The sequence below is a fragment of the Petaurus breviceps genome, unplaced genomic scaffold, assembly GCF_028583685.1.
Source record: "Petaurus breviceps papuanus isolate PSGF00001 unplaced genomic scaffold, PetGlider_PUasm1.0 90895, whole genome shotgun sequence".
In the NCBI taxonomy this organism is placed as follows: Eukaryota; Metazoa; Chordata; class Mammalia; order Diprotodontia; family Petauridae; genus Petaurus; species Petaurus breviceps.
The window spans coordinates 3,235,797-3,248,761 of NW_027187372.1; the positions used below are offsets into that span (position 1 = coordinate 3,235,797).

At 41.8% G+C, this 12,965-nt stretch overlaps 1 protein-coding gene across 1 annotated transcript in view; it reads right to left on the reverse strand.

Annotated features, from left to right (window-relative positions):
• NMNAT2 (nicotinamide nucleotide adenylyltransferase 2) overlaps nucleotides 1–12,965 on the reverse strand; it is a 194,657-nt gene that overhangs the window by 46,360 nt on the left and 135,332 nt on the right. The window contains exons 2-3 of the mRNA XM_069074397.1: nucleotides 3,977–4,065; nucleotides 2,604–2,671 (exon numbers count right to left, since the gene is read on the reverse strand). Coding sequence (XP_068930498.1) covers nucleotides 2,604–2,671; nucleotides 3,977–4,065 — 157 coding nt within the window. The remainder of the gene's footprint in view (nucleotides 1–2,603; nucleotides 2,672–3,976; nucleotides 4,066–12,965) is intronic.

A 12,965-nucleotide genomic window follows, 5' to 3' on the forward strand; every position in this document is an offset into this window, starting at 1 on the left:
GGAGATAAAAAAGGAAGAGGGAGAGATAGAGATCGTAGAGGAAAGAGGGGTGGGGAGAGAGGGGCACAGAAAGGAGAGAGAGAGAGAGGGAGTAGTAAACTTAACAAGAGGGTTTATAAAAAGGGAAAATATGCTAGGATGAAATTCCTAGGAGTTTCATCACTCATATAAAACCAAGAGATCAGTCAAGATGGGGTTTGTTTTGTTTTTTTCTGCTTTGGTTTGGGGTTGTTTTTTTTCTTGTTGGTGGTTTTTTTGCTTTTTGTTTGTTTGTTTGTTTTTGGTGGGCTAACTCATTGCAATTCTCACCAAAGGAAGTTGTTCCCAGAGGAGAGCACCTGACATTTGTCTTTCTGTACCTTTCTAAGGACCCTGGCTTCTTGCTCTAGGCATGAGCCTTTAGGATTGAGCTCCTTGGTCCTCTCCCCACAGACACTGAGGAGTCTGGGGCCCAGAGGGAGCTGAGGACTTCCCAAGGACGGCAGAACTCCCAAGCATTTCCCCTTCCCCTGCTTGCCAGGTTGTGAAGTGAGCAGGGATCATCTGGGTGCGATGGCCTGACACAGCACTGACTTAATTGCAAACCTAATGAGCTGCTAAATTGGGATGTTTCTCAAACGTTTTCTTAGTGGCTGAGGATTTTACCCCTCCCCACCTGAGGTTTCCAGAGATGTGATCTCGCTAATTAAAAACGCTTAGAGAGGATGCACACACCAAAGGCCCCCCTTCACACACACCCAAGGGGGCACACACATAAACACACACACACACACACACACATCCCTGCTAGCTCTTCTAGGCATATGCATAGAGATGTGGACATGTGCAGACACCAAAACCACAGGAAAGCCGACTCCCCCACTGAGCCACCTCCAGGCAGCCTCCCTGCTGGAGCCAGAGACTGGATTTCATTTCCTTGGCACTTTGGGGCTGGACATCTGTCTCTATGGCTCTGCCCCGCCCTATTGATCTCAGTGCATCTAAATCTGTCAGCATCAGACAACTATTTCACAAGCCTGAGTCTAGATTTTTTCCCCCTGCTAAACTACAAACCATTAATGTGCCTTTTCCTCCATTGACTGGGGCTCCTAGGCAGAGTGCTAGAAGTTGGTGTGGCTGATTTCTCCCTGTGTGGCTCACTCATGGGCATTCTCCATGACAGACACTGAGTCAAGGCTTCTCTGAGACTACATCCTCATTTGCATCCTATCTGTCTTCCCTGGTTCTTCAGAGCTTAAATAAGAAACTCTGAAAGCTCTTGAACTTTTCAGATGTAAAGGCCTGACATGGAGTTAAAGGATTCTTATGGGGAGAGAAGTTAGGGAGTAAGGCTTACATTCAAATTCTACTCTAGAAAAAGAATAGCTCTGGGACTCTGGGCCAGTCACTTAACCTCTCTGTGGTCCCAGGCAAGCCTTTAAGACTAAATTACAGGAGTTGCCAGTCCATGTCAGTAGAAGGGGTTTCCATTCTGGAACCCAGTTCTCTATACTGATAAATCACAGGTCTAAACTCCAAGAAGTAAAATAAAAAGACAAGGTACTGATCTATATTGGTGAAGGAAGCTCTTCCCCCATAGCACTGACAAAATAACAGGTCAGCTCCAGAGATAGGAAAGACAGACAGACAGATACATACATACATACCAATACATACATATATGTATGTGCTTAAGCATGTATGTATATGCATGCGTATATATACATAAATATACATATACATATACACACTTATGTGATCATTTTATGTCTTTTCTCTTCACCAATCTCATTCCCAACAAACTCCCTCTTCTTACTTTCTTCCCATTGAGTTTAGTTTCCCATCACTCTCCTTTCCTTTTCCAGAAACTTATAGGTACAATTTATTTTTACTTTCACTGGGAGAGGAACTGCGAAATAAATAGCCTACCATTATGAGAAGGCCCATCTTCTCATGCAAATTATAACTATGGAAACTTTTTTTGGTGCACAATTAGCATAATTGGTGGAAGCTTTCTGTAATTATATACTGTGAGCTTAACAGATAATAGTGTCTCTCCTCTTAGCCAGAGATCTATGCATTGTGATTGTCTGTTAAAGGAGAAAGGGGTGAGGCCAATGGCTATTCTCCCCAAACCTTGTACCTCCAGTCCAGAAAGGCCAGTTCTGAGCCCCTGAGGATCCATAACCAATTCTCCTTTAGAAAAATACCATAGCCACGACCCCCAACCCTGAATGGCAGCCAATTCTGGCCCAGAGAAGCCTACCTGAAGATTGCCTGGTATCCCTGATCCAGAGCCCTTGGGTGACCTTGACAGTTCTATACAGAAGTCAGCCTAGGATCTTGGGGTCACAATATACAGGCAATACCCAACAACCTTATATAATTTTCAGGGATCCAGACCATGGGAAAATGGCAAGTTCTATGGGTATTGAGGACACAGCCAATGGTTGGAATGAATGGATTTGATTACTCTTCTCGTTTAAGGTCCCTGAACAGCCTAAATAGAAGAATTCAGTGTCTATCTGTCTGTCTTGTCTTCTCTCTCTTTCTCTCTCTCTGACACCCTTTGCTACCCGCCATATTTCATCCCTGCTGAAGGACATCAATCAGGTCTACCTTACCTGATCCAGTCAGAAGACTGAACAGCCAGTTGGCACATGATCAGTCGATGTCGGCTAGACACCAGGCCCTGGGAAAGGAACAGAGCAATTATTAGAAAACTGCCCTATTAATCAATCAATCAAATGCTTCATATGCATCAGGCCACAGGGCTAAGTGCCAGGGATACAAAGGAAAGGTGAAAAAAAAAAAGTCCCTGCTCTCAAGGAGCTTATCTTCTTGGGGGGGGGGGGAGCAGAAATGTACTTAGATTGGTACCTACAAGACACATACAGAGTAGGAGGTTAACCTGAGAGGGGAAGGCATTTGCATCTAGGACAGATTTGGAAAAGGCAGCCTTCAGAGAGGGGCGTCTGAGCTGAATCTTGAAGGAAGGTATTCGAGGTAAGAACAGAGAGCATTTTGGGCATGGGGGACATGTCCTACCCTCATGCTATTTCCTCCAGAGCTCACCTACTTTTCTTTCCCAAAATATAAGACCTCCCTCATGCATTATTACATTTGGTCCCAAATCATATCAACCAAGAGGATGCTCTTCCAGAACTAAGGATCTTGTTGAACTTCCTCCATCACCAATATCCATTTATTTGTATACTTCATTGGGCCTAGGATAGGAGTGAAATAAGGAAGAAGCAGAGGAAGTCCAGTAGAATACCTATCCCCTGGATAAAAATCCCAGAATCCCACCCTTTAGTTAATATTTATTCAGCAAGTATACTCTGTACCCAACACAAAGAAGATAACTAACAAACACCTCTTTGTTCCCCAGTTCAATCTTGGCCATTGTCTGGCTCTGCATCAGACAGATCAGATGGTGACAATGGGATTGGAAGGGAGAAGGGAACCAGGGAGGAGGAGCATCATGAGAGCTCAAAGGAATCTCAGTTTTACTCCTTAAAAAAAAACAAACCAAAAAAACCCAAACCCTGGGATCTTTCTGGGACACAGCAGGGAGGAACAAAGATATGCCTCCTAAGCTGGATTTCAGGAAAGCCAGGGCCCAACCCCCAGAGCTTTCATGTCTGCAGAGAGGAAGCTAACCCCTATACTGCTGGCTCTCCCCCAAAACTGTTACATTTGCCTCAGGTTTGGAAGCCACCCCAACTTCTGCTCACCAGGTGCACCGGGCCCTTGTCTAATTAAAACTGACTCAGCTTGGCACCATGAAGCTGACGCCTCATCTCCAAGAGGGGTTGGCATCTGCTTTCTCCCAGCTGGCCCCATTACCTTTTCAATCAAGTTCTACTGCAGTTCAGAGATGAGGACTGTGATGGGAGTTCCCATGTTTTTACTCTTCACAAAACCTTAATTATTGTGCCAGCTCTTTCTGTCAGAAGCAGAGCAAGAAAAACAGGCCAAAGGAGATAGAACCCACCTGTTTTCCATAGGAGTCGTGGACAGGAGAAACGATTCCACCGATCACGATAAACCTTCCAGTCTTGTGCAAATAATCCCTGGCTCTTTCTAAAGAAGAGAAAAGGTGATTGCAATGGAAATAAATACTTTTGGTTCCTAGAGTCCAAGAATCATTCATATTTTCTTCTTTTTAAACATCATATTCCAATATTTTTGAATACAACTTTTATGATTCCAGTACTTACCACAGTACCCGACACATAGTAGGTTCTTAATAAATGTTTATTGATCCTTATTAATTATTTATTATCCAAAAAGGTTAGAGAGCAGGGTTTCCAGTCCCCCAAGCAAAAGTATTTGGAACTAAGTGTCATTAAAGGCATCTTTAAGGTATTCCATTATGGGAATGGGTAGCTTGCTGGCATAGTGGATAGAATGCCAGGTCTGTAGTCAAGAAAGCCTGAGTTCAAATCTGGCCTCAGTCACTTATTATCTGTGCAACCCTGGGCAAGTCACTTCAACCTGTTTGCCTTGGTTTTCTCATTTCTAAAGTAAGCTGGAGAGGGAAATGGCAATCTACTCCAGTATCTCTGCCAAGAAAATCTCAAACGGGGTCATGAAGTGTTGGATATAACTGAACAACAACGAAATTATGGGAATATGTTGCAGCTCAGAGGAAATTTAATACAAGTATCTTTTGAAAAATTATTAGTCTCTATTATTGGAAGTTATCTTAAGTTATTGCATAAATTCCCGTATAACAGAATGACAAAAAGACCTGTATTAAGCATATTGATTGCTCATCATTAAATTAGATAGATGAGAAAACTCACCTAAAATAAATTTTTAAGGACTTTTGAAGATAGTTAATAGTCAAAAAAGGAAACCACTATTTTTGTAGTTTGGGGAAGAAAATTTAAAAGAATTTTGCAATTTCACAAAGGAAATGTAGCCTACTTTTCCACTCCCCTTCAACTTCAGATCAATTCATTGTCTATCTACAATGCCCATCCATATATTGGTAGATGGAGTCTATTGTTATCCAGGGTCTGGATACTCTATGCACAGCTCCACCTAACTGAATTATTAAATTCAGAATTTTTAAAAGAAAGAAAATATAAAGGAAAAGGAAATAAAGGACACTTCTCGGGTTCACTTTGGACTCCAGATGGTAAAAGTTGAAGTACTTCCCAGAGCTACAATAAACTTAGATGAAATATTTTATCCCAGAACTCTGATATCCAATGAGGGTATACTTCTTCCTTAGATAATATGTTTCCATGTTTCCTATCTGGCAACTATCCTTCCGTTTCTGTCAAAGGCATGGAACATATCCCCAAAACCACAAGCCCTTTTTCCCCACCAACTTGAGGGATTGGGACATCTAGAGGGTGGGCTGCTCCTGCCCAGTGCTGATGCTTCCAAAATACCAGCCCCATTGTCTGTCCCCTTTCTCTCTATTTTCTTCCCCCAAATGAATTTGCTCCCAGTACAATTTTGACTGTCTTAGGACTCTGATCCTTCCCAAGCCTTTCATGACAAGAAGCCTTTGTGACACGAGGAAATTTCACAGACCTTAAAGAATAATAGAAATTCAGCATTGAAAAGGATGTTATAGATTATCAAATCCACCTTGGTTCTGAAACAATTCACAATATTCCACGATCTCCTCAAAAAGTGGCTATTCAGTCTTCGCTCTATAACCTTTAAGTGATGGGGAACTCACTCCCTCTAGAGGTCTATGCATACTTGTGAATTATATCAAAGCATACCCAGAAAGTTTCCCCTTTCCTTGCAAAAGACTAACCTTTATTTCTGCCCCAAGAAGAAAAGCTAAAAGAGGAAGATAGTAAATTTCCAATTTCCTAAAGGAGGAAGATGCAGATTCTATTCCTTGACCTCTATGAACAAAGCATGTTTCCCAGGGACAAGGTCCAGTGTGTCAGAATCACAGAATACAAGGAAAAGAATAAGATGAGAATTGGCTGGAAAGTTAGGGAAACTCCAAAAAATACATGCAAATAAGCAGGACACATATGTTAGCATAAAGTAGAAATCTTAACATGGCTTTGGTCTTTAAGGAAATAGGCAGAGAGAAAGTGACACATAGTAGCAAAAATGTTTGAAAAAATGCTAGAAGAGGTATAACAAACACAAAAAAGATCCTGACAGACTAGAAAACAGGGCTAAATTAAATAATATGAAGTGTTGTTGTTCTATTGTGTCCAACTCCTTGTGACTGCATGGATTATGGGGTTTTCTTGGCAAAGATACTAGAGTGGTTTGACTTTGCCTTCTCCAGCAGTTTAAGATAGATAGGGTTAAGTGACATGCCCAAGGTCACATGGCTAAGTGTTTGAAGATGGATTTGAACTCAGGTCTTCCTGATTCCAGCCCCAGTGCTCTATTCACTGAGCCCTCTAGTTGCTTCAAATATAAAATGTAATGGTGATAAATATAGAAATCAATTTCATAAATGAAAGAAGAGAGAGGAATAGCTAGATAGCAGTTGATCTGAAAAAAAATTTGGAGGTTTCATTGGATCGCAAGCTCAATAAATGAATAGTGTGACATAGCAGTGGGAAAAACCAATTTAATCTTGGGATTTATCAAAAGCTAGAGGTGATTGTCCTACTGTATTCTGCCCTAGTCAGACCACATCTGAAGTATTGTGTTCAGGGCCAACTTGTCATATGTTCCAAAGGGCATCGAGAAACTGGAAGCATCCGGAATGAGAAACCAGCACAGTGAAAGACCTTGGGCTGATACCACAGGAGAATCAGTTGAAGGAAGTGGGTTCGTCTAGACTAGAGAAGAGAAGATGTAGGTAGGGTATCAAAGCTATGGTGCAAGTATTTGAAGGCATGTCACATGACAGACATTCCATTTGGCACCAGAAAACAGAACTAAAAGCCATAGATGGAAGATGCAAAGAGGCAAATGTAACTTTTTTTTTTTTCTGGGAGTTTATTTATCCTATAGCGGATGGACTGTTTTGGGAGGTGGTGTACTATCCATTACTGGGTATCTTTAAGCAATGGGTGAACTTGTGATCTATGATGCAGAACAGATTCTTTTATAGCATGAATTGGACCAGAAGATCACCAAAGTCTCTTCTGATTCTGAAATTCTGTGATTCTGGGTACCCATCAAAGTAGCCTGGCTGAACAAATTGTGACACGTCAATGCAACAGAATATTGTTGCTCTGGAAGAAAAGATGAATAGGAGGGACTCAGAGAAACAGATGAAGACTTATATGCAGAACAAAATAACCAGAACTACATACCCATTAACAATAATAATGTAAACGGAAACAGCACTAAAGTGTAGTCAATTCAGAATTAGATGGAATGACCTTTCTCGGTCTGGAAGAACAGATGATAAAATGAGTTTTTCTCTGCTCTTTCTAGAAAGATTTGGGATTGCAAGGGTGGAATGTTGTATATGATGTCAGGAAATTGTTTTGTGGGTTAGCTTAGTTTAATTATTTTTCTTTGCTGTCAGGGAAGGTTCAGTGGTGACAAGAGAGGGGTGTGTGTGTGGGGGGGGGGATGGAGGTAGGGGAATCCCAGGGAAATGACTGGAATCTGAAACAAAATAACTGAGTGAATAACTGCACCAATAACTTTTTAAACAGCACAGAGCTGGACCAAAGTAGAAAAGACCATGTCATTTACTGTATACTTACTTCACTTCCTCTTAAAAAGAAATTCTGAAAGCATGAAGTCTACAGGTGGGGGGGGGGGTTATATGTCATACAAAGTGGGGTTAATGGTTTGTTTGCCAGCTAAGAAGGATCTTGAAATTATTTCTATCTATTTCTCCCCACTGCCACAACTCACTGAGCTCCTCTTTTTTGTCTTATGGCCATTGTTTGGGAGTAGCTCCCACAGGGGTTGGGTTATCCCAAAATTTGGGGCCTCCCAGGACATTTTTGTAAGTCTTTTTGAAAGCCATGGAATAGCAGGGGTCACCTCTGTGGTTCTGCTTGGGGGTAGGAAGTAGGACTGGTTAAAATTAAACAGGATGGCAGGGCTTCCAAGTCTGGGTCTTCTCCATGTTTGTCAGTTCTAGAGTGGGGAAGGAGCCAACTTCAGTTGTTTGTTTTTTAATGTTCAATTCTGAGTCAATTTCTGGGTGGTCGAACTGCTTTATTCCTCTCCTCTTAATGAAGACGACCCCAAGGCCCTCAACTCAGCTACACTGATTTTTCCAAGCTATACCTCAGGCTCTAGGCAGAAATTCAAACTCACAGATCAGGACAGACTATGAATCAGAGGAAATGTAGCCTCCTGTCGATCTGAGCTAGGATGTGGTCAGTGCAGCCTGCCTAGGGATGAGAGAACTCCAAGGGACTGTCCATTAATAAAAATGCATAAGACAGACATGCCCTGTCTGGCTCCTGGCAACACAGTAAGCTTGGTTGCCATGTGTAATCAACTTCCTCCTTCTGGGGAGTTATTCGAGGCAGCACTGTGGTTCACACACCAGAACTAACTCCATTTTTTTTCTTTTCAGTGGGAATTAAGAATGACCCCTTCCAAATCCATTCACTGCTGGAGTTCTATTCCCTCCTTCATTTTCATTATTTGTGGAAAATGATCAGGTTTAGATTTGCAAACATTCTAAGTTATATGGAAATTAAACTCTGGAAAATTAAAGGACCTGCACAGCAGCCAAAGAAACTAAATGAGTCTGGGCAAGGTTAGTTTAGTCAATGGGGGTCAGAGTGCAGAAATTCCTATGATTTTCTTGCCAAACTAAGCATTTGTTCATTCATTCATCCATCCATCCATCCATCCATTTTTTTGTATTTTTTTATTGTAGCTTCTATGTCCAAAGTTCTCGGCCAGGGATTATGGGGTGTAATGGCAATGCAAATTTAAAGATCTTCCCTGCCCCTAGGCTAAAGTGCACCTGGAGACTGGGGTGGGAGGCTTGTTTTTCAGTTGATACTTTTTGATTGGCCAGTGGGTCCAAAAGGTTGTTACATTCTCTGAGCCAGGAGAAGGCTATATAAGCCCTAATGTGTAGCTTTGTTTTGGGACTCACTTTGAGAAGTGTTCTGTGATTTGATCTGAATTCTGGGAAGCCTTTGTTGAGAGTCCCCCGGCTTTGAAAAACCCAGAATGTGGAAACCCAGATGTTGACTGGGTATGGATGTAATGGTTGGACAGTTTGGAAATCTGTCTACTTGATGTTTCTGTCTTAATAATTATGCCTGTATACTTTGAGGTTCAGGGTGCTGACCTTTTCTCCTGAACAAGGTAAACGATATATGTCTGACTGATTAAAGTAAGCTTGTTAACCCATTTTGAGTTGCTTTCCTTTAACAAAGCAGAGCCAAGAACCTGTATGGGCAGCAAACCCTGAGGACGCTTGGGGTGCTTGCTGCAACATGGGGGGATAGTGATAATAGGCAGAGGAACACAATCTATGATTTCCATGGTTCAGGGAATTCTGGGATGAGGAAGCTCCCTCTATCAAGGTCAGTTGATACTTCTCTAGGACTCAGATGCTTCAAGAGTTGCCTAAGGCTCTGAGAAGTGACCTATCTGGGGTCACAAGGCCAAGATGTCTCAGAGGCAGGATTTGAACCCTGGTCTCCCTGACTTTGAGGCCAGCTCAGGATCCATCGTACCACACTTACACTTCTCCATGTTGCTAATCATAGCTCCCATTTCGATAGCACCTCAAGGTCTACAAAGCACTTTGCATCCAACACTTAGCCCTAAACCTGGCCTGCCATCTTAGAAGAGTATGTTGTTGGCTTCTGATCTGCTCTACAATGCCCCCCCAATTACCAACACTAACCATCACCAAACATACCTTGGAGTCTGTGAACATACTTTATTTCTCTAAATTATTCAAATGAGAAATAGTGAGAGGAGATAGTGGAGAGAGTAGGAAGGTCATTGAGCAAGAAATAATTACAATATAAAGACAAGGGGTGGCCAGGTGGCTCAGCGAGTAAGAGCACCGGCTCCAGTGTCGGGATGACCTGGGGATCGAATTTGGGCTCAGACACTTAGCACCCACCCAGAAACACCTGGCCGTGTAACCTTGAGCAAGTTACTTAACCCCAATTGCTTTAAGAAAAACTAAAAAAAAAAAAAGATATAAAGACAAAAGGAATTTTTAAAACTCAAAGAATAAAAGGAAAGATGGGGAAAGGGGAAAACAGCTCAATACTTGCAACATTTCTCGTTTAGATGAAAGAGTTCACAACCCTTGCAAATCACACATGCCACATATGCTTTTACAAATGCATTCATACCTGGTATGTAATGTTACATATACAACATTTATGCAAAGTAAATTCACATGCAATAAATTCACATACCCTCCATCACTTGGTGATCCTCCCCGGCATGCTGCATGCTACCATGTCCCAGAAGCTATATATTCCACATAGGTGACATCCTCACCCATTATCAAAGGTGTATCATATGTTACCTTATTCACTGGCCAAATGGTCCAGACACTTCTGCTGTAACTTTCTGCCACTTCTGAATGCTCTGTCTCCTATTATTTATATCAGAGAAGCAGTTTTTAAATGCACTCACTAGTAGCCCAAGTTTTGTGCCTGTGGATGCCTGAGGGCTATTGGAGTCAGGAGCTAGGGAAGTGTAGACTGAGGAAGAGAATACTTCCGAAAAATACTGTCGCTTTCTTCAGAAAGTTGTAGGACTGTCATATAGACCAGGGATTAGACTTACTCTGACTGGACCAAGAAGGCAGAAGCAGGTAGGATCTGTAGATTAAAAAAGCACTGGGACCTGTTGCTTGTTAGTTGTGTGATATGCAAGTCATTTTTATTTTCTGGGGAACCATTTTCTTTTTTTGTCAAATGAAAGGGGTTGGACCAGATAATCTCTAAAGGTTCCTTCTAGCTGAAAATCAATGATCAAATCTGACCTTCTGCAAGTCTTTTTGGTCTCACTTCTAATCCATTCTGAGAGCCTTCTCTCTGAGATTATCTTTCATCTGGGGGCCATCTTCAGTTGTACTGATCTATATCTTGTCACTGAACCCAGATGGCTCTGGAGGAGATAGTGAGGCTACTTTGCACAGCCCTCCCTCACTTAAATCCAATTCACTTGCAAGTCATGGCATCAACTTCCTGATGTCATGGTCCTCTTTGAAAATGTAGGACAAATAACAAGTAAGCAATTTTTCATGTACTTTGAAATTATCTTGAATGTAAAATTTTCTGCATGCAATCTCCCCAATTAGAATGCAAGCTCCCTGAGGGCAGGGGTCATGTTTTTGCCCTTTTTTGTATCCCCAGCACTTAGCACAGTACCTGGCACAGAGTAAACACTTAATAAGTATTTGTTGACTATCTCATGATGGCCACACTAACCAGGAATAGTGGGTGTAGTGAGCTCAGCACAAATCTAGCTCTTTGGATGATGAACGGAATGATTCATCCTCATAGATGCAAGACAACATCTTCATTGCTATTATCTTTGCTGCCCATCAGCAGAGCACAGGAGTTGAGCAGATTTCCCCCCAGGGAGAGCCAGTTTGTACTTTCTTTCTTAAGACCCTCTTCCTGGCATAGGACTGATTTGAATTAGGTTTACTTTGTGAAGGTTTGCAAAACAGTTTCTTGAGGGTGAGGGATAGATAGGCCATGCTTACAGAACAGGCATTCTTCTGAGTGTAACACTGACCAGCATGGATAGGGATTACATTGGAAACCTCTCATTTATGAGGCTCATATTCTAACCAGCTGAGCTATCCTAGCCCCCATCCCACCCAACTCTCTGAAAGGCCTTCTGTAGCGTCACCCATCACAGGATCACCCTCTTTATGTTAGATTCCCTGAATTCCCCAGGAAGAGAAAGTAATGCCTCCTGGATTTCCTCCCAATTGTCCCCCAGCTGCTGTTAGTAACATTAAACAGACAATTAGGGAGAAAAAAGAGTGGCACATTAATTCTCTCATTACTGAGGATCACATGGGCCATCACCTGTCCCTAGCTTGAGAGAATTTGGCTCTCCTCGTCTTAGCAGCTGGGGGATGATTTATGACCTTCAGTTACACAACTGTCACTTTTGACAGCCCTCTCAGAGGATGGGAAGGGAGGAAAATCAATCAGAGTAGCTCTCTCCAGGAAAAAACTGTCTCCCCCTCCCCTCTCTAAACCCTCCCAATAGTCCTTAGTCCTCCACAGAGCTCATCCATTGTGACAAGATTTGCTATTTGGAGCTCCAGAATATTGAAATGGTAAAAAAACAAAAAGAAATAAATAGCGTGTTTTTCCTCAGAGACTCGTTAAATATTTGAGTTGATCATTTTAGAAGCCAACAAACTGTGACAAAGTTTGAATAAGTAAGTGGATATGTGGATGGATGGTTGGATGCAGACTGGGGGTAGGGGAAGGGACAGAATGATAAGAAAATCTGCTGTAGCTTCCTTGCATAATAGAACGTGCACCAGTCTCAGGTGGGGGCTTCACCTCCATTTAAATGCCTTATTTAGAAGCTCAGTTTAAAAAAAAACCTCCTACTGAGCTAAAGTTCATCACAACATGTCTACATCCAAAGAGATTAAAGATAGATAGAGAAGCCCCCACTTTTATCAAAATCTTCATAGCATCGCTGTTTCTGGCAGCAAAAACCAGGAAACAAAGAAAATGTCCATTGGTTGGGATTGACCAAAAGCTGTGATAAGTAGATATAAATAGAAACAACAAATATGAGGAATTCAGAGAACTGTGGGAAGACTGGAATGAAATGATATAGAACAGAGAGAATGGAATCTACAATGTCTACAATAATGTAAATGAAAAGAAGTTAAGTCAGAAAACATTAAGTGCTTACTATATGCTGCAACAATTATAAGGATCAGTCTTGGTCCTGGGAAATAAATAATGAAATGTCATTCTCTCCTTTTAATAGAGAGGTATAGGCCTATGGGTGCAAGATGTTCCATATGCTGTCAGAAAGTTACCGCACGGGTTGTTTACTTAATTGTCTTTCCTTGTTCTAAGGAAGGA